The 17,830-nt window shown below is 37.4% G+C and overlaps 2 protein-coding genes across 2 annotated transcripts; both read left to right on the plus strand.

The window, feature by feature from the left end:
- The first annotated feature begins 9,948 nt into the window (after positions 1-9,948).
- On the plus strand, positions 9,949-13,112 carry LOC132168700 (putative disease resistance protein At1g50180). Its single transcript, XM_059579720.2, has 2 exons — positions 9,949-12,793; positions 12,885-13,112. Exon 1 carries the CDS (start codon positions 10,029-10,031, stop codon positions 12,759-12,761), a length of 2,733 nt encoding a protein of 910 aa, XP_059435703.2. The 5' UTR covers positions 9,949-10,028; the 3' UTR covers positions 12,762-12,793; positions 12,885-13,112.
- A 4,059-nt stretch (positions 13,113-17,171) lies between these two features.
- LOC132169529 (pectinesterase inhibitor-like) lies at positions 17,172-17,699 on the plus strand. Its single transcript, XM_059580553.2, has one exon. The coding sequence runs from the start codon at positions 17,172-17,174 to the stop codon at positions 17,697-17,699; it is 528 nt and encodes a 175-aa protein (XP_059436536.1).
- The last annotated feature ends 131 nt before the right edge of the window (positions 17,700-17,830 follow it).

Raw genomic sequence — 17,830 nt, forward strand, 5'->3', positions numbered from 1 at the left:
ATTTCGCTGAAGTGGAACCTTTAGGTAAAAGGTGTGAGTTTGGAGATTGCTTTAGTTCAACTATGTTTCAGAACTCTTCTTCGGGAAAGCGCCTTAGTAAACTTTCTCCGAGCGATGCTTGGGAAATTTCTCCGGCTATATTTCGCCGAAGGGTTGGAAAGTGCTATAAATAGACACTTTCGTAAAAAGTTATTCTCGGAAAGAAGTTCGTTTTGACCGAGAGTAAAATAAAAAGTAGGGACTGCCGCATTTTAAGATTCCTGTATGATTATAACCTCAGAGAATCCCTCATTCATAGATATTTTGAGCAACTAGAATACAACAAAATGAACCTCTAAGACTTACAATTCTATACAAAGTATTTCTTAAGATGTTCGGCATTCCATGGCCGTTGGAGTTGTTTTCCTTCTGAGTTTGTGAGATGTTATGCTCCGGCTTTTCCACATCTGATTACCTTAAATGGTCCTTCCCAGTTTGGTGCGAGTTTCCCATCAGCCGCATCCCTGTTGGCAAGAGTAACTTTCTTCAGGACCAAATCACCGACTTGGAAACTGCGATGTTTGACCCGCTGATTGAAATAGTGAGCTACCCTCAGCTGGTATGCTGCCACAGTAATGTAAGCCTGATTCTGTTTTTCTTGTAACAAGTCTAGATGTAGCTTTAGACCCTCGCAGTTGAGTTCGGGGTTGAAGGTGTCTACACGAAAGCTTCTCGATCCAATCTCGGCTGGAATGACAGCCTCGGTCCCATAGGCTAAAGCAAAAGGAGTTTCCTCGGCTGGGGTCCTCTTGGTGGTGCGGTATGCCCATAAAACTTCAGGAAGGTCCTCTGCCCAGGTTCCTTTGTGCTGACCGAGCTTCTTCTTCAGGATTTTGAATATGATTTTGTTTGTCGCTTCTACTTGTCCATTTGCCTGAGGGTGCCTGGAGATGAGAAGTATTGCCGAACATGAAGATCGGCACACCAGTCTCGAAAGGAATCACAATCGAATTATTTGCCATTGTCCGTAACAAAGGCATGAGGAATTCCGTATCGACAAATGATATTTTTCCAGAGAAACTTCTCGATATTCTTCGCTGTAATATTTACCAAAGCTTCCACTTCTGCCCACTTAGTAAAATAGTCAACGGCAACCACAACGAACCGAACACCCCCCTTTCTTGGAGGTAATGGTCCTACTATATCGACCCCCCACTGTGAAAATGGCCATGGCGAGGAGACTGAACTAAGCTCCTCAGGAGGCTGTTTGATGATGTTAGCGAAGCGTTGACAGTGGTCACAAGTTTTAACGACTTGCATGGAATCTTGATTCATATTTGGCCAGAAGAACCCTGTTCTAACAACTTTATGTGCCAACATTCGAGCTCTCGAATGACTACCACAGATTCCTTCATGGATCTCTCGGAGGATATAATTACCTTCCTCTTTAGAAACACATTTGAGAAGCGGTAACATTAAACCTCTCTTAAAAAGAATGCCATTAAGGAGAGTGAACCGAGCAGATTTTCTTTTTAATTGCACAGCCCTTCTATTATCTCCTAAAAGAACTCCTTCTCCAGATAACCGACAATTTCTTCGGCCCAGGTCAATAGCTAAAACCATGACCCCCTTAGTGATAGTAGGCTGTTGCAGAATCTGTACCGGTTGGTTGGTTTCTCCTACTTCAACCTCGGTTGCCGACCCTAACCGAGCTAATAGGTCTACCTTTTCATTTTCTTCCCTCGGGATTTTAACAATGCAAAACTTCTTGAAAGCCTTTTGCATATCCTGGACTTTAGATAAGTATAGCTTCATTTTATTGCCTTTAGCCTCGAATTCACCACGAATGTGATCGACAATTACCTGAGAATCACTCCGTACTTCCACAAACTCTGCCTCCATCTCTCGGGCTAAACCGAGCCCAGCTATTACCACTTCATACTATGCTTCATTATTGGTAGTTTTGAATTCTAACCTCAGAGATCTTTTCAATTCTTTCCCATCTGGCGTGATCATAACTACGCCAGCTCCACCTGTCTTTTTTGTAGAAGATCCATCAACATAAATTATCCAAACTTTTTCCTTTGGCCACACCTCCAGATCCTGTATGTTGGTGAATTCTACCACAAAGTCTGCGAGTGCTTGACCCTTGATAGCACTACGCGAGATAAAATGAATGTCGAATTCACTAATCTCTACTGCCCAATTGACTAACCGACCAGACAAATCCAATTTCCGAAGTACTTTCTTCAGCGGATATTCTGTTAACACATTGATTGTATGAGCTTGAAAGTATGGTCGAAGCTTTCTAGATGCAATTACCAAAGCAAAAGCAAGTTTTTCCATTTGCACATATCTCTCCTCGGCACCATGCAATGCTCGGCTGATGAAGTAAACTGGTTTCTGAACTCCCTCTTTCTCTTGAACCAAGGCTGCACTGACTACGGTTGGAGATACAGCTAGGTACAAATACAACACTTCTCCAGGTATAGTTCGGCTAAGGAGAGGTGGGATGGTCAGATATCTTTTGAGTTGTTCGAACGCTCGTTCGCATTCCTCGAACCATTCAAAAGTCTTTTGTAGAATTTTAAAGAAGGGAAGGCATTTATCTGTGGACCGAGATATGAACCTGTTTAACTCCGCGATTCTACCAGTCAATTGCTGAACTTGCTTTGTGTTCCTCGGAGACTGCATGTCTAACACTGCCTGAATTTTCTCTGGATTAGCTTCAATTCCTCGGCTTGACACCATATAGCCGAGGAACTTCCCAAACGAAACTCCGAACGCACACTTTGTGGGATTCAGCTTCATTTTGAATTGCTTTAATATCGTGAATGCCTCCTGCAAGTCTGTCACATGGTCTGCCTATAGCTTGCTCTTGACCAGCATGTCATCAACATAGACCTCCATATTCTTCCCAATTTGTTCTTGAAACATTTTGTAGACTAATCTTTGGTAGGTAGCACCAGCATTCTTCAAACCGAAAGGCATAACCTTGTAGCAATATAAGCCTCGGTCTGTGATGAATGCTGCCTTATCTTGATCAAATGGATGCATAAAGATCTGATTGTAGCCCCGAAAAGGCATCCATAAAGCTCAACAACTCATATCCTATTGTTGCATCAACCAGTGAGTTGATATGGGGTAATGGAAAACTATCATTTGGGCAAGCCTTGTTAAGATCGGTGAAGTCTACACACATCCTCCACTTGCCAGAGGACTTTTTAACCATCACAACATTGGCTAACCAATCGGGATAGTGTGCTTCCTCAACAAATTGAGCTTTAAGCAATTTGTCTACTTCCTCAGCAATCGCCATGTTTCTCTCAGGAGCAAACTTTCTTCACTTTTGTTTCACCGGCTTTGCTTCTGGATTTACGTTCAGGTGATGAACGATGTTTTTAGGATCAATCCCTGGCATGTCCTCAGGAGATCATGCAAAAACTTCGAGGTTTTTTTGAAGAAACTAAATAAGAACTTCCCTAACCTTTGAAGTTAGTTGAGAGCCGATCTTCACGGACTTCCCTTTAGCTATCGGTATATCAATCAATGGTTCAGCCGGCTCTTTTCTCACCTAAATTCTGCGATCGTCACCCAAATTGCCGATCATCAAGAGCGCCGATTTCGGGCATTCCTTCAAAGATGTATTATAACACCTTCTAGCGACAACTTGGTCCCCTTTAACCTCGCCAACCCCTTCAGTTGTTGGGAATTTCACTTTTAAGTGATAGGTAGAAGTCACAGCCCTCAATTGATTTAAAGCTGGACGATCGATGATTACATTGTACGCTGATGGTCGGTCAATCACCAAAAAATCTACCATGATAGTGGTTGTTTAGGGGCGGTTCCTGCTGTAAGAGAAATCATTCCAATGGGTTGAACACGCTCACTTGCAAATCCTATCAATGGAGATAGGAAGGGTTTCAACTTCTCGCGGCCAATGCCCAACTGTTGAACAACGGTCCAATATAGGATATCAGCCGAACTTCCATTGTCTACCAAAAATCGATGAATAGCGTGGTTAGCCACCGTTAAAGTTATCACCAACGCATCATCATGTGGCATTGAAATTTCTTTCGCATCTTCCTCTGAAAATGTTAGAACACTCGGCTCCTGCTTCTGTATTTTATAGGGTTTTTCAAGCAAAGAGATTTCTTCCATTCTTGCTTGCTTGGCGTAGGCCTTCCTCACCGAACTTGATTCTCCTCCGCCAACAAAGCCTCTTGAGATCGTTCGGATCTCACCAACTATGGTTTGGTTCTGGGGACTTTGTTGCTTGTTCTGAGGTACCCTTGGTCCATCTTGTCTCTGTTTTTGGTTGTGCAGTTGGTCGCTGTGCTGTCCCGATTGTTGTCCCTGACCATCCTGATGATCCTTCCCTTTGCCATTTTCCTCAGCTAAGAAGTGTAGTAATTTTCCATTTTTTAGGAACTTTTCAATCTCGAACCAAAGGCTGATACAATCCTCGGTTTGATGCCCATGGTGATTATGATACTCACAAAACTTCTTTGTGCTGCGGTTCTGGGGAAGAGCTTTCATCTTTCCTGGCCATTTGAAGCTCGAATCCTTTCTAACTTCCAGGAACACCTTATAAACAGTTGTATTAAGAGGTGTCCATCCCACATATTGCTGATGCTGATTTGGCTTTGGTGGTAGATCAATCTTCTTTTCCGGAGTCTTCATGCTCTGGTGATCTCTTTTCTTCTTCTCGACAAAAGTCCTTGGTTTGACTCTAACTGTGTCAGAGGCAGGCTTACTCTCAGCGGCTTTGGACTTCATCAAAGCTAAGATAGCTTCTTCTTGATTGATGAACTCTTCAGCCTTGTTGTTGAACTGTCGAAGAGTTCCTGTCTTTGGTTTCCGAGCTAATTCAGCCATCAAGGGCCCCTCAGTCTTTATACTGTGCATCAATGCTGAAAGAACAGTCTGTTCATCCGGACTTTCTACCGTCAGTTTCTCTCGATTGAACCTTAACATAAAATTTTTCAAGGATTCATCTTTTCCTTGTACTAGAGATAGTAGATAGGCTGGATTCTTCTTTCTTCTTCGAACGGCAAGGAATTGTCCTAAGAACTGCTGCCCGATGTAATCAAAACTATCAACAGACTTAGGACTCAAACTTCCAAACCATTTTTTAGCAACTCCCTTTAGAGTTAAAGGGAAGGTTCGGCAAGTGATTTCATCTGGAGTTTCATGAAGGATGATGTGAGCTTGGAAGCTTTCCATATGGTCGGATGGATCTCCATCTCCATCATATTCACCAACTCGAGGAACCTTGAACTTTCCAGGCGGAGGAAATTTCATAACCCGATCTGTAAAAGGCAAATTGGTGTGCTGCATAAGATCTTTGGCCGTGGATTGATCTTCACCATGCTCAATCAAGAAGGCCATTTTTTCATATTTTTTCTGGAGATCTATAATATCTTTATTCACCACAACCCCTTCAGGGTTTACCCGATGAGAACAACTTTGGTGGGAATGACTGTCATGAGATTTTGCATGACCAATCTCGCCTCGATGAGATTTGCCACCAAGATGCACCTTATTACAAGATTTTTCTCGGCGAGAGTCTTTCCCGGTTTGGACAGTAGTATGGCTCCCACATATTGAACTTCCAGCGTCATGCCGGATAGATTGCTGTCGTGTTGGTGATGCTGGTGCTCGGAATACTTCTTCTTGTCTTTCCCCGTGAGTCAAATTTCCTCTAGGGGTTAATTTAGAGACAATCTCTTCATTTTGTTTCTTCATGGCTTCCATTGACTCGGCTATTCTCTTCATAAAACTTTCTAATAAGGCTGTCTGAGTGTTTGGGTTTTGTGAAGTTCCAGGAACATCAGGCAGAACATTTGGAACAGGATGTGGATGTGTAATAGGGATGGAGTGTGGAGCACCGGAATGCGGCAGTGTGTTCACCATATCGGAATTTTGAGATTAGTAAGAATTGATAAAAATCAAGATTCCCATAATTGAGGTATCAACTGGGTATGAAAACAAAGAAAAAAGATCAAAGCTGCCGGCGGGGGATAGCTCCGATACCTAAGTTAGTCACAGTGTTTGAGAGAAAAATAACCTTGAAGATTATAGATGAGATAAAAGATATGCAAGATATTTAGTTTTGGAGGGAAAAAAGAAGTTACCGAAATAATGAGAGGGGACCCCCCTTTTATAGGCATCGAGTTGCTCATGTTCATCTAATACTGTGGACTTACCGAGGGTCTACGTGTCAACAATATATTGAGGAACAGTAAATATGCATTTATTCAGATATATCTAATATACCGAGAGTGTTTCTCGGGAATTCATATTCGCGTAAGGTTCGGTTTACTAAGCCTTATAACCGAGCGTTGTCCACTGGACTCAGATGGGCCTAAAATTGCCGAGTATAAACATGGTGAACAGTAAAAATGACCGAGCTATAGGGATGGGCCGACAAATCGTTTACTGGGCCCAACTCAGCTGATCCATGACCCAACATTAGTGGCTTCTCAAAATGGCAACGTAAACAACCGTTTCTACCCTACTTTGTCGATAGCTTTCTTTCTTTCTCATGATTCCTCCCCTCACCAAGTCCAAATTAACGTTTCTAAGTCTGTAAAAGATTTGAGGGTTGAAAAATAAGCATAAATGGCGGACAGTGCTGTTACTTTCCTCCTACATGACTTGCCCCGGCTGTTTAGATAAAAAACTTAACAGAATTTGGTAAGGACATATGCCAAAAAAATGTATTTAAACCATTCTTTTAAAATTGGTTCGTTTAAACCACAAGAATATTAAAAAAAAAAAAAAAAAAAAGAAGAGAATTTGGCTCGTTTAAACCATTGAGCTATATTTAAACTAGAACGCGTGCAAACAATTTTTGGAGTGAAATGCTTCAGTGCATTCTCCGAACCTTCTACCCACCATCTCTGTGTCTTTAGCATCTTGATTTAAAAAAAAAAAAAAAAAAAAAAACAGAGATATTGTTTTACCCTTGGGTAGATGGTTGGGACTTGGGAGAAGCAAAAGGAGTCAGACAAGGAAAAACGCATGGGGCATACTTCAAGGAGTCAGACATGGAAAAGCGCATAACATATTAAGTGGCCTGAGTTGATTTTAATGGTTAAGATTTAAAGAAGGAAATCTAATGGCTGAAAATAATGGAAAGTTTCTAGGGAGGGGATGCATTTGGGGAAATGGGAGTTTGAGAACGTGCAGCACAAAAAAAAAATAAAAAAAATTGGGAGGAGTTGGAGGCATTAAATCAGAGGGAATTAAAACTAATGGATATCTTAAAAAAAAAAAAAAAAAAAAAAAAAAAAAAGAAAAGAAAAGAAAAAGTAATGGATGTGATCAAAAGAAATTTCAGAGACTTCCACAGTTCAATGTATCTGAGCCCTGAGAGAAGAAAAAACCTAAATATTAAATAATCTATATAACATATATTAGTTAATTGCTGATATAAATAAATTTATATAAATAATTTAATATATATATATATATATATATATATATGAGCTAACGAGTAGATTGAACTTTAAATGAGGTGAGTTCGCGAGTCTTTATCGAGTTTTTTCGAACGAATCAAATATGTATCATTTATTAATTGAGTGAGTTTGTATAATATCAAGTTCGAGTTTGAGTTAAGCTAAACTGAGTAGATATCAAGCAGATTGTCGAACAAATTGATTTATTTACAACCCGAAAAGAGGTCTATTACAAAGCTTTAATATAGATGTTAGCCCATTAATTAGTTGAAGCCTTTCGGAAAGAAGTTTTAAACTGATCATTGGAATAGGAAAATATTCCTTTACAATTTGTCTTGATGGACAATTACATAATATTGAAAATATTGAAAACATTTTCTAAAAATTATTTTAATTTCGCCAAAACAAACGGACCTTTAATTAATTTCTTACTATGCTCCATTTTCCTTCTTTAGATTCCTAACTTTTCCCTTGATTTTGCTGTCTAGATAGAACTAGTGCCATTCCGGGTTTGTATATTTGACGGGGATGAATCGTGATTGGCTGGATAAGAGCAACAAATGCTGTATGCCATTATCTTCCTTATATTTAGAATTTTTTTTTTTTTTTTTTAAATACAAAAATCTACTTACATTAGATTTTCTATATTTAACTGACTCTCAAGGGTTACTACAATGTTTCCCAATGTATAGAAAACTAGCTAATTTTACGGGTAAAATCTACATACCCCTTCAAACTATTACTCAATTGACATTTGACAATATCTCTCAAAACTTTCAATTGTGATAATGTCGCCCCCAAACTACTAAAATATTGTCAATATCTTTACAAGGCTAGCAAAAAAATCAAAATACCTCTACATATTTCTCAATATAACAAAAATACCCATATAATTCAAAAAAAAATTTAATTTTTTTAAAAACGAAAATTTTAATTAAAAAACAATTTATTTTTATTTTTTAAAACGAAAATTTTTATTTTTTTTAAAAAGATTTTTTGAAAAAAAAAATGGAAATTTTTATTTAAAAAAAAACAATTTTTTATTTTATTTTATTTTATTCGATTTTTTTTTTAAACGGAAATTTTTTATTTTTTTTAAACGGAAAATTTTATTTAAAAAATTAAAAAAGAAAATTTTTTAATAAAAACGAAAATTTTCAATTTTAAAAAAAAAAATCGAAATTTTTTATTTCTTTTTTTAATTTTAGATTTTTTCCAAAAAATTTTAGTATTTTTCCTTTTATTTTACTAATGGTAGCTTCGTCATTGGGAAGACATTGACAATGTTTTTGTAGTTTAAGGAGACATTGTCACAATTAAAAATTTTGAAAAACATTGTCAAATATCAATTAGGTGGTAGTTTGTGAAGGTATGTGAACTTTCCTCTCTCATCTTTTATTTTTTTACTTTTAATTGGGAGTTGTGTTGAGATTTTATAAAAAAAAGTGAGGATTTGTAAAAAACTAAGGAAAACTGCGAAAATCTTGATCCTTGAAAAACCAGACGGGGAGGAAAGTCGTCACGAGTCATAGCGTAGAATCCGGAGCAAAAACTGCTGTTAAAGAAGAGTGGCCGAGAGAGAGGGAGAAAAAAAAGGAACAAAAAAAAAAAAAAAAAAAGTAGTGCGTTTGCTACGGAGTTGGGGCCCACCCCACTTCAATTAACTTGTCGAATCCCACCAAATAGCCTCGCCTAAGTATTCGTCCACCCAATTACAGATCTGGATCCCTTTAGATTACTCAAAAAATGAGAATCTTATTTTTTGAAATCCTAGTTGTCAAAAGCATCTAAGGTTTAAAGTATGTCAGGTTTTCACCAATATCAAAACGTAAAAACAAACATAACCACACTTTTATATGTATATATATAATAAAAGATTAATTAATTTATTTTTTAAGAAAAAAACAAGAAGAAAAACCCACCCAAGGGCGGCTCGCCGCTACTACCAGTCATTTTATGGGTGGCTAAGAATGGCGAACGGCTACCATGGCCTAGGCTGTGGGTGGGGTATACTTTAAACCCTTAATACTTTTGATGACTAAAATTTCAAAAAACATGAGATTTTCAATTGGAGGGATCCGAATCCCTTAATCACACATCCAGCTAACTTTCTTTGTTAATATTTTAAGTATAAATTAATATTTAATATTCGGCCACTGAATCACGCATCCACTAATTTAATTATTCTCTAAATTAATATTTTAGTTGCTCAGACCACATCGTGTGGTACTGAGAATATTTCGAACACGGATCCAAAAAGACTTCACCGAAAGAATTGATTGTAGCAAAGGAAAGTTTCCTTACTTCCTTGCTTCGTCCTTATCCCTCTACCCACAACCTTGTCTTCTGAATTTTGTGGGTTTATTTCCTTTCCACCATTCCTCTCGTCTTGTATCTTTGTCTTCTACCCACAACCAATTCTTTCAGCACATTTTGTGATTGACTTCTCAAAATGGCAACGTAAACAACCGTCTTTTACCCAATTTTGTCGATAGCTTTCTTTCTTCCTCCAGATTTCTCTCCTCACCAACCCCAAATAAACGTTTCTGAGTCTGTAAAGATTTGAGGGTTGAAAGGTAAGCAGCAATGGCGGACAGTGTTGTTACTTTCCTCCTACAGTACTTGCCCCGGCTGCTCGCAGATGAAGCAAATCTCCTTCATGGAGTGACGGGTGAAGTCGAATCACTTCGTAGGGAGCTCAATCTGATTAATATCTTCCTCCAGAACTCCCAAGGGAAAAGGAACGAGCATGGAATAGTGAAGGAGGTAGTTAGGCAAATCAGGGATGCTGCTTACGAGGCTGAGGATGTTATCGACATGTTCATCATCAACGCCGCAGAGCAGAGGATGAGAAACAGGATTTGGAAGCTGTTGCACTGCTTTAATGAAGTCAACACGCTTCATGTTGTTGCGAACAAGATAGAAGGTATCAACAAACAAATCAATCAAATCTTCGACAATTTCAACAAGTATGGCATTGAAGGTGCTGAAGCAAGTGGAGATGCGGCGGCAGAGGACCAGCTAAGCAGACGTAGGCAAGAAGAGGAGGACCAGCTACGCAGACGTAGGCGAGAAGTGGCGGACGATGATGTGGTTGGCTTTGTTGATGACTCAGCGATATTGGTGAGGCAGCTTATTGAAGGGAGTTCAAAGCTTGATGTCATTTCAATCATCGGCATGGGTGGGTTGGGCAAGACCACTCTTGCCAAGAAAATCTACAATAATGACCCAGTCAGGAGTCACTTTTCTTTCCGTTGGTGGGTGAATGTATCTCAAGATTTTAGCCCCATTGAGTTATTGCTTGAAATTTTGCAGTCCCAACTGTCAAAATCTGATAGAGAAGAGTTGACAAAAACACTCGAAGTTATGAGCAAAGATGAATTGAAAATAGAGTACCTAGTAAAGAAGCTCTTTGAATACTTGCAAGCTGGGGAAAGGCCATTCCTTATAGTCATGGACGACATTTGGGAAACTAAAGTCTGGGATGTGGTGAGATCTGGATTTCCAGATAACTCTAACGGAAGCAGAATATTAATCACCAGTCGAATAAAAGATGTGGCTTCACATGCAAGCCTTACTCCTCGCGATCCCTACCACCTTCCATTTATTGACAAAGAAGACAGCTGGAAACTTTTTCGTAAAAAAGTGTTTCGAGGAGAAGAATGTCCTCAAGAGTTGGAAATCATGGGGAGACGAATCGCAGAAGGTTGCGGTGGTTTACCACTTGCAATTGTGGTATTAGGGGGTGTTTTAGCTAACCAAGAGAAGACATTGCGAATATGGTCGAAAGTGATTGACGACGTAAATTGGTACCTTAATACTGAGAAAACAAAAATATGCAAAGACATTCTGGCGTTAAGCTACACCCACCTGTCTCGTCACTTGAAACCATGCTTTTTGTATTTTGGTGTATTTCCAGAAGACTTTGAGATCCCTGTGAGGCGATTGGTCCGATTGTGGATTGTTGAAGGATTCATAAAGAACACCGGCAAGAGAACAACAGAGGATGTTGCTGAAGACTACTTGGAGGAGCTTATTGATCGAAGCTTGATCCAAGTGGCTAGCAGGAGGGAGAATGGAAGAGTAAAGACATGCCGCATTCATGATCTTTTGCGAGATCTCTGCATATCCGAGAGTGCTGAAGAGAAGTTTCTTGGAGTTCTTACAAATGATAACCTTTTATCCGCAAACAAATTTCGCAGACTTTCCATCCAGGGTAACTCTTTTGATCTGTATATTTCTTCAAATCCCTCTGACACTACATGTGCCCGATCTTTGTTTTGCTTTGACCGAGGGGAACATGAGTTTAATCGAAAGCCCAGAAAATGGATCGAGGAAAACTTCAAGTTGCTTAAGGTGCTTGATCTAGAGGGTGTTAACAAACCTATACTGCCTAAGAATATGGGGAAAATGTATCATTTAAGGTACTTGGGTTTAAGAGGGACTTTCTTGGATACCCTTCCCCCCTCTGTTGGTAAGTTGCCCTACCTCGAGACCTTGGATGTGAAGCACACCTATATCAAGTCTCTACCCAATTCTATTTGGAAGATGAAACACCTTCGTCATCTGTATCTTCATGGAACACACCTTGACATGCCTGTGGAGAAAACAAGTATTTCTCTTACTAGGCTCCAGACGTTATGCGGAATATTTGTGGACAAGAAGAGTCCAGTGAAGAATGGTTTGGATAGATTAATCAATCTCAGGAAACTGGATCTCACATTTCATTTAGACTCCGTTGAAGAATTAAATGAGTGGATTGCAAGTCTGGAAAGACTTGAATCTCTGAGTTTAAGATCCGAGGGCATGAATAGTGTACCTTCAAAGCTCGAATTGAAGCCTCTGTCAAGCCTTGAGAATCTCACCAACCTGTTTTTGCTTGGAAACTTACCAGCGCTACAAAATGACTACTTTCCGCACAGTATTATAGTTCTTACTTTGTCGGTATCAAAGCTGGAAAATGATCCCATGCCAATTCTTGCGAAGCTGCCAAGTCTTTCTGTCCTTGAGCTATTGGCCGATTCCTACACTGGAAAGGAAATGGTGAGCCCGAGTGGAGGCTTCCCTAAGCTTTGCATACTGAAACTCTGGATGCTAAAAAATTTGGAGACATGGACCGTGGAGGAAGGAGCAATGCCAGATCTCAAGGAATTGGAAATCCGAAGCTGTCCCAAGCTGAAGGAACTTCCAGACCAGTCGTCCAATCTGTGGGCTTCTCGGAAAATAGTTTTAACGGCGATGCCAAATGAATTCATAGAGAATGTTCAAGCCAAACATCCCAACAGCTTAATCATCAACGACCAGCGGGCTCCGCTCTGAATGAGATTCACAGTCAGGAAAATGTGAAGAAGGTTTTTAATCCATTCACTCATTTACTAGCGATTGCCTGCATGCTTTTTTCAATTCCCCTTATCCACTGAAAAGTTTTAACTGACATCGCAGGTTTGACGGTTTTATGGTCACTCACTCATCTATTTGCTTTCAAGAGATTTCTGGCTTGTGTTAAAACCTTTGAAGATCTGTCCCCCTTTCCCTGTATTTAGCAAAGATCACTACTCAATGCTAATAAATTGTTGTTCTATGTTGTTGCTATTGTTGTAATTGATTTTGTTGTTGCTGGTGTGTTGCCATACGTGGCTAGTAAAATAGCACTGCTCTTGTCATGTTGGATACATTAATTGTTTGATTTGTATCAGTTTAATTTATAGCCTTTTCTGTAAAGTAGTAATATATTCTCATAATAATCCTTTAGCAGTTGAAATTTCTCTCATTATTTTCTCATAATATTAGAGACTTTTCTGATTACTGCAATTTTTGACGAATTAATTAGCACCGAGGGAGAGTTTTGAATATATGTAAAGTAATTATTGGGTTTGAGGGATTTCTCTCACTGGTCGAGTAAACCTCATGTCTATCATCTTCTTGATCAATCCATGTCATTACTAAAATATTGTCAATGTCCCTCTCAATGACGAATCTACCCTTAGGAAAATAAAAACAAACAAAAAATACTAAAACTTTTAGAAAAAAACCTAAAAAAGAAAAAAAGAAAAACAAGGGGTGGCAAAATTTAAAATTTTAAAAAAATCCTTTTTATAAGAAAAAATTAAAAAAAAAAAAATTTTTGATTTTTTTTTAAATTTTATAAAAATTGAAAATTTCGTTTAAAAAAATTAAAATTTTTGTTTCTTAAAAAATAATTTAAAAAACAAATTCGTTTTTTTAAACAAAAATTGTGTTTCAAAAAAAATATTCGTTTCAAAAAATTAAAATTTTTCGTTTAAAAAAATCAAAATAAACAAAATATTGGTTTTTTTTTTAATTATTTTTTAAAAAATTAAAATTAAAATTATTTTTTAATTTTTATTTCGAATTTAAAGAGGGTATTTTTGTCTTAGTAAGAAATATATAAGGTTATTTTTATCTTTTTCCTAGCCTTGGGTGGGACCTTGACAATGTTTTAGTAGTTTGGGGGGACATTATCATAATTGAAATTTTGGGAGGACATTATCAATTGAGTGGTAATTTACTTTACCTAAGAGGGTATGTGGACTTTACTTAATTTTTTATTTGAATATTAATAAAAAGTGATTAATGTGATATAAAAAGTATAACCGGTCCATTGCCGAACGAGATCCTAAGGACCTTTTGTTTTATGGTCCACACAAAAACTGATCTTTATCATGGTGGGATTGATACCTAGCATACAAAAATTTCTCACAAAAAAAAAAAAAAAAAAAAAACGAGCATAAAAAATAGATCACAATATGACTTGCAATACATTAATAGTTAATTTAATTTTCTACTTCCAATTTGTGTAAATTTCGTTAAAAGTATGAATTTATGTGTTATTAATTTAAGTAAATGAGAACTTTATTTTATTTTATTTTATTTTTTTGTGTGGTAGAGGTGGACCATTAAGATTGACCATATTAATTTCTTGTGTATTTTTTTTTTTTTCCTCCTATATCCCCATCCTTTTCCATATCATTTTAACTTTTATCACTCCCTTTACCCAGAAAGCAACTCCAAAAAAAAAAAAAAAAATCGAAAAGTATATATATTTGGTAAAAATTTGGATTGTTATTTAAAGGTGGAGAGAGTACAATGGTTATCATTGTTGTATAAATAGCCACGATAGAGATAATTCCATCTGCAACCATTGTCTTCATCTACCAATGCCATGCACCACGGTGTAGAAATAGACATGATGGAGATATTCCAATGCAATGTCAATCGTGATGTTTCAATCTCAGAAGAAAACACAAGATGGCCCAAAGCCCGGGTAAAAAAAAAAAAAAATTTTTAAGTTTTTTAATTTTATATATCTATATTAAGGGTGACAACTGTCATCATTTTATTGGTGTTGACGTGGCACACTAACAAAATCTGTTAAGTGTTTTGCTGGAATTTGATTGCAGTAATTAAATTGTTATTTTTGCCAACCTGGAGGACCTCTAAATTATTTTTTATATCACATGATTTGTAATTTAGGCCAACTATAAAGACTGTTTTTGCATTTATCTACAAAACAAAAGAGTAATGCTATATACTATACTCTCATTTCACTAGACTAATGTGACAATGACTATTAATTTTTTGATCATCCTTTATAAAAAAAGAAAAGAAAAAAAAAAAAAGCTCATGGATATTGCCACATTATCTCAATGGAATAGGGGTGGAATCAGAGTATAGTGGCCGAGCTTTCAGTTCACAGGGGGCATCATAAAAAAAAAAAAAAAAAAAAAAGAAGTTAAATAAAAATTAATTAAAAACATAATATAATTAACAAAACAAATAAACAATTTAACAAAATTTAATTATTGTTTAAGATATATAAATGTAACTTAGCATTTATTTTATCTGGCCTAGCAAGGATGTTAATCAGCTATACGTGTTTTTTGCCTTCCACTAAAAAGTTGCCACCTCAGATTATCTCAACTTACAAAATAAGCTTGGATGCACAAGATCATATGCCAAACTTCACTGCCTAGACCATGCACCTCCAAATGCCGCCCCGCCTAGCTTTGCCAAGCCCATGCCGTCCAGCTCCGCCCAGATCATGCTGCCCAACTCCGCCAAGCCCATGCCGCCAAGCTACTCCGACGGTTCACCACCGTTGCTCCGGCCGAAGGAATTAGAAAAAAACCATTCCAGCAACAAAATAACCCAAAAAAAGAGAGATTAAAAATTTGAGAAATCTATATGGACTTGCTACTTATAATCACAGAAAATCAATCCACTGCAAGTTGGTTGGGCGGAGGATCGGGCTGGTCGTGGGTGGCGGCTTCCGACCAGATTAGCGGTGGGTGCGTGTGAAAATTTGAAGAGAGAAATGATGGGTGTCATTTTGCAGGTGGTATAATTTAGTGTAGTTAAGTTCATTTTGTAAGTTGAATTAAGCTGAGTTGTCCTTTTTTGGTTAATGGGCGTAAACTGGGTCATTTATGCCATGACTGAACAGAAGATATTCCCTTATATATTTCATTCAATTAAAGCATGTAACAAAAAAATATTTATATTCATAAACAACGAATTTAAAAGAACAATCTAAATATAAAAGTTTAAACCGTCATTTTTGTTATTTAAAAATTAACAATTGTAAAAATTAATTACATACCTGAAACTTTATACCAAAAAATAAAACAAGAAAAAAAAAAAAAGGCAGTTTTGAACACAGTCCTTCCACACCTTCCAAAATAGGGGGCTTTAACAATATTTTTGACAAATTGAGGATTTTTTTTTTTTTTTTGACAAATAGAAGAGAAATTTGATTTTGATAGCTATGTGTATATAGTAGACAAGATATATAAAGTTTAAATTTATGGGTAATTTCATTGAAAATTCCTGAACGTCAACTCGATTTGACAAACCCCCTAAACTTCAAAACCTTTCAATTTAGTTCCTCAACTTTCAATTGCTCTTAATTTGAACCCCTCTATCAAATTTAGCCGTTAAAAATATAAAAAAAGACCAAAATATTCGTGATTTTCATTTTTTTTTCTTTAATAAAAAAACATATTGGAATTTAGGGTAAAGTTGGAATCTTATAAAAAAGTCAGGGGTATAAACATCATTTAATGTTTAAAATCTGACAGAAGGGTCCAAATTGATTGCAATTGAAAGTTTAGGGAACTAAATTGAGAGATTTTGAAGTTTGAGGGAGAGGGTTTGTCAAATCAGGTAGAAGTTCAAGGGTGTTCAGTGAAGTTACCCCTTAAATTTATGTCGGCACATTTTGCTGAGTTGTTAAAATAGAGGGTTATAATCTAATATCACAAAATTTCAACCATCAACTTCCAAACCTAGATCCAAAAAATTGAGTTATACAAAATCTTGATCCTTAAAATAATAAAATATCACCAAGGAGGAAAGTCACACTGTCATATAATTTTTGACATGATCACAAACCCTCCACGAATTCAATACAAAATTGGAGAGTTAGATTGAAAGATTTGACTCATTTAATTGAATGTATCAACTTAAAATTGACCTATATAATCTTACACATGCTTCGACACGATATGCATCCAACACAAATGCGAATTATCTCCCCGCATAGCATTACTCCTGTCGTAATTAGTGCCCACTATAATTAGGACGAAAAAACAAACTTACCACGAATGTGGTCAACACAAGCTGCCACAATTATTAATTAGTATAAAAACACACCGTTACACCGATAAAGAAGCTTGGCTGCAATAGGGTCTTCCATTTTGTGCAGGAAAAATGGCCACAAAACTCCTTGCCGCTTCTCTCCCTCTCCTCGTGATCTCAATTGCAATTTCTCTCCGATGTGGGACAGCAGCCGACGAGAAAGGCAACACGCTAATAACCAAAACTTGCGGGGGCACCGCCTTTCCCGATGTCTGCACCGCAACTTTGGAGTCGGATCCTCGGAGTTCAACTGCAGACCTCAAGGGCCTCTCTAGAATTGCGTTGGAGTTGAGCGCAGCCAAAGCAAATGAGACTGCAGGAGTGGCCTATAAGTTGATGATAAATGCATCAACCTATGCGACATGGTCGGTGCGCTCAACTTGCTTCCATGGTTATAACATGAGCATCAACAAAATTAAACAGGAGGGTCTCCCATCTTTTGACAAGGGGAAGTATGATAAGGCATATCAAACTGTGGGTCTTCTCAATGATGAAGCAGTTTATTGTAGCAGCTTTCGCATTCCAGAGTTGGCTGAAGGCAATACAATGCTTTCCAGGTTTTCCACAGATGTAAAGACCATTCTGCATCTCCTTTTCTAATCAATGTAATTATCTCTTCCATGAATAAATATTGTCTTGAATGAGGCTATGCTGTTTCAGATAGAGTTTTCTTTGAAACTGGGTTGAAAGAATTTTCTCTAACCAAATCTATAATAATAACACATGTCTCT

This window comes from Corylus avellana, chromosome 1 (genome assembly GCF_965113065.1).
Source record: "Corylus avellana chromosome 1, dhCorAvel1.hap1.2, whole genome shotgun sequence".
In the NCBI taxonomy this organism is placed as follows: domain Eukaryota; kingdom Viridiplantae; phylum Streptophyta; class Magnoliopsida; order Fagales; family Betulaceae; genus Corylus; species Corylus avellana.

Coding starts and splice junctions, on each gene's coding strand:
- LOC132168700 (XM_059579720.2), top strand. CDS start 10,029: ATGGCGGACAGTGTTGTTACTTTCCTCCTACAGTACTTGCCCCGGCTG.
- LOC132169529 (XM_059580553.2), top strand. CDS start 17,172: ATGGCCACAAAACTCCTTGCCGCTTCTCTCCCTCTCCTCGTGATCTCA.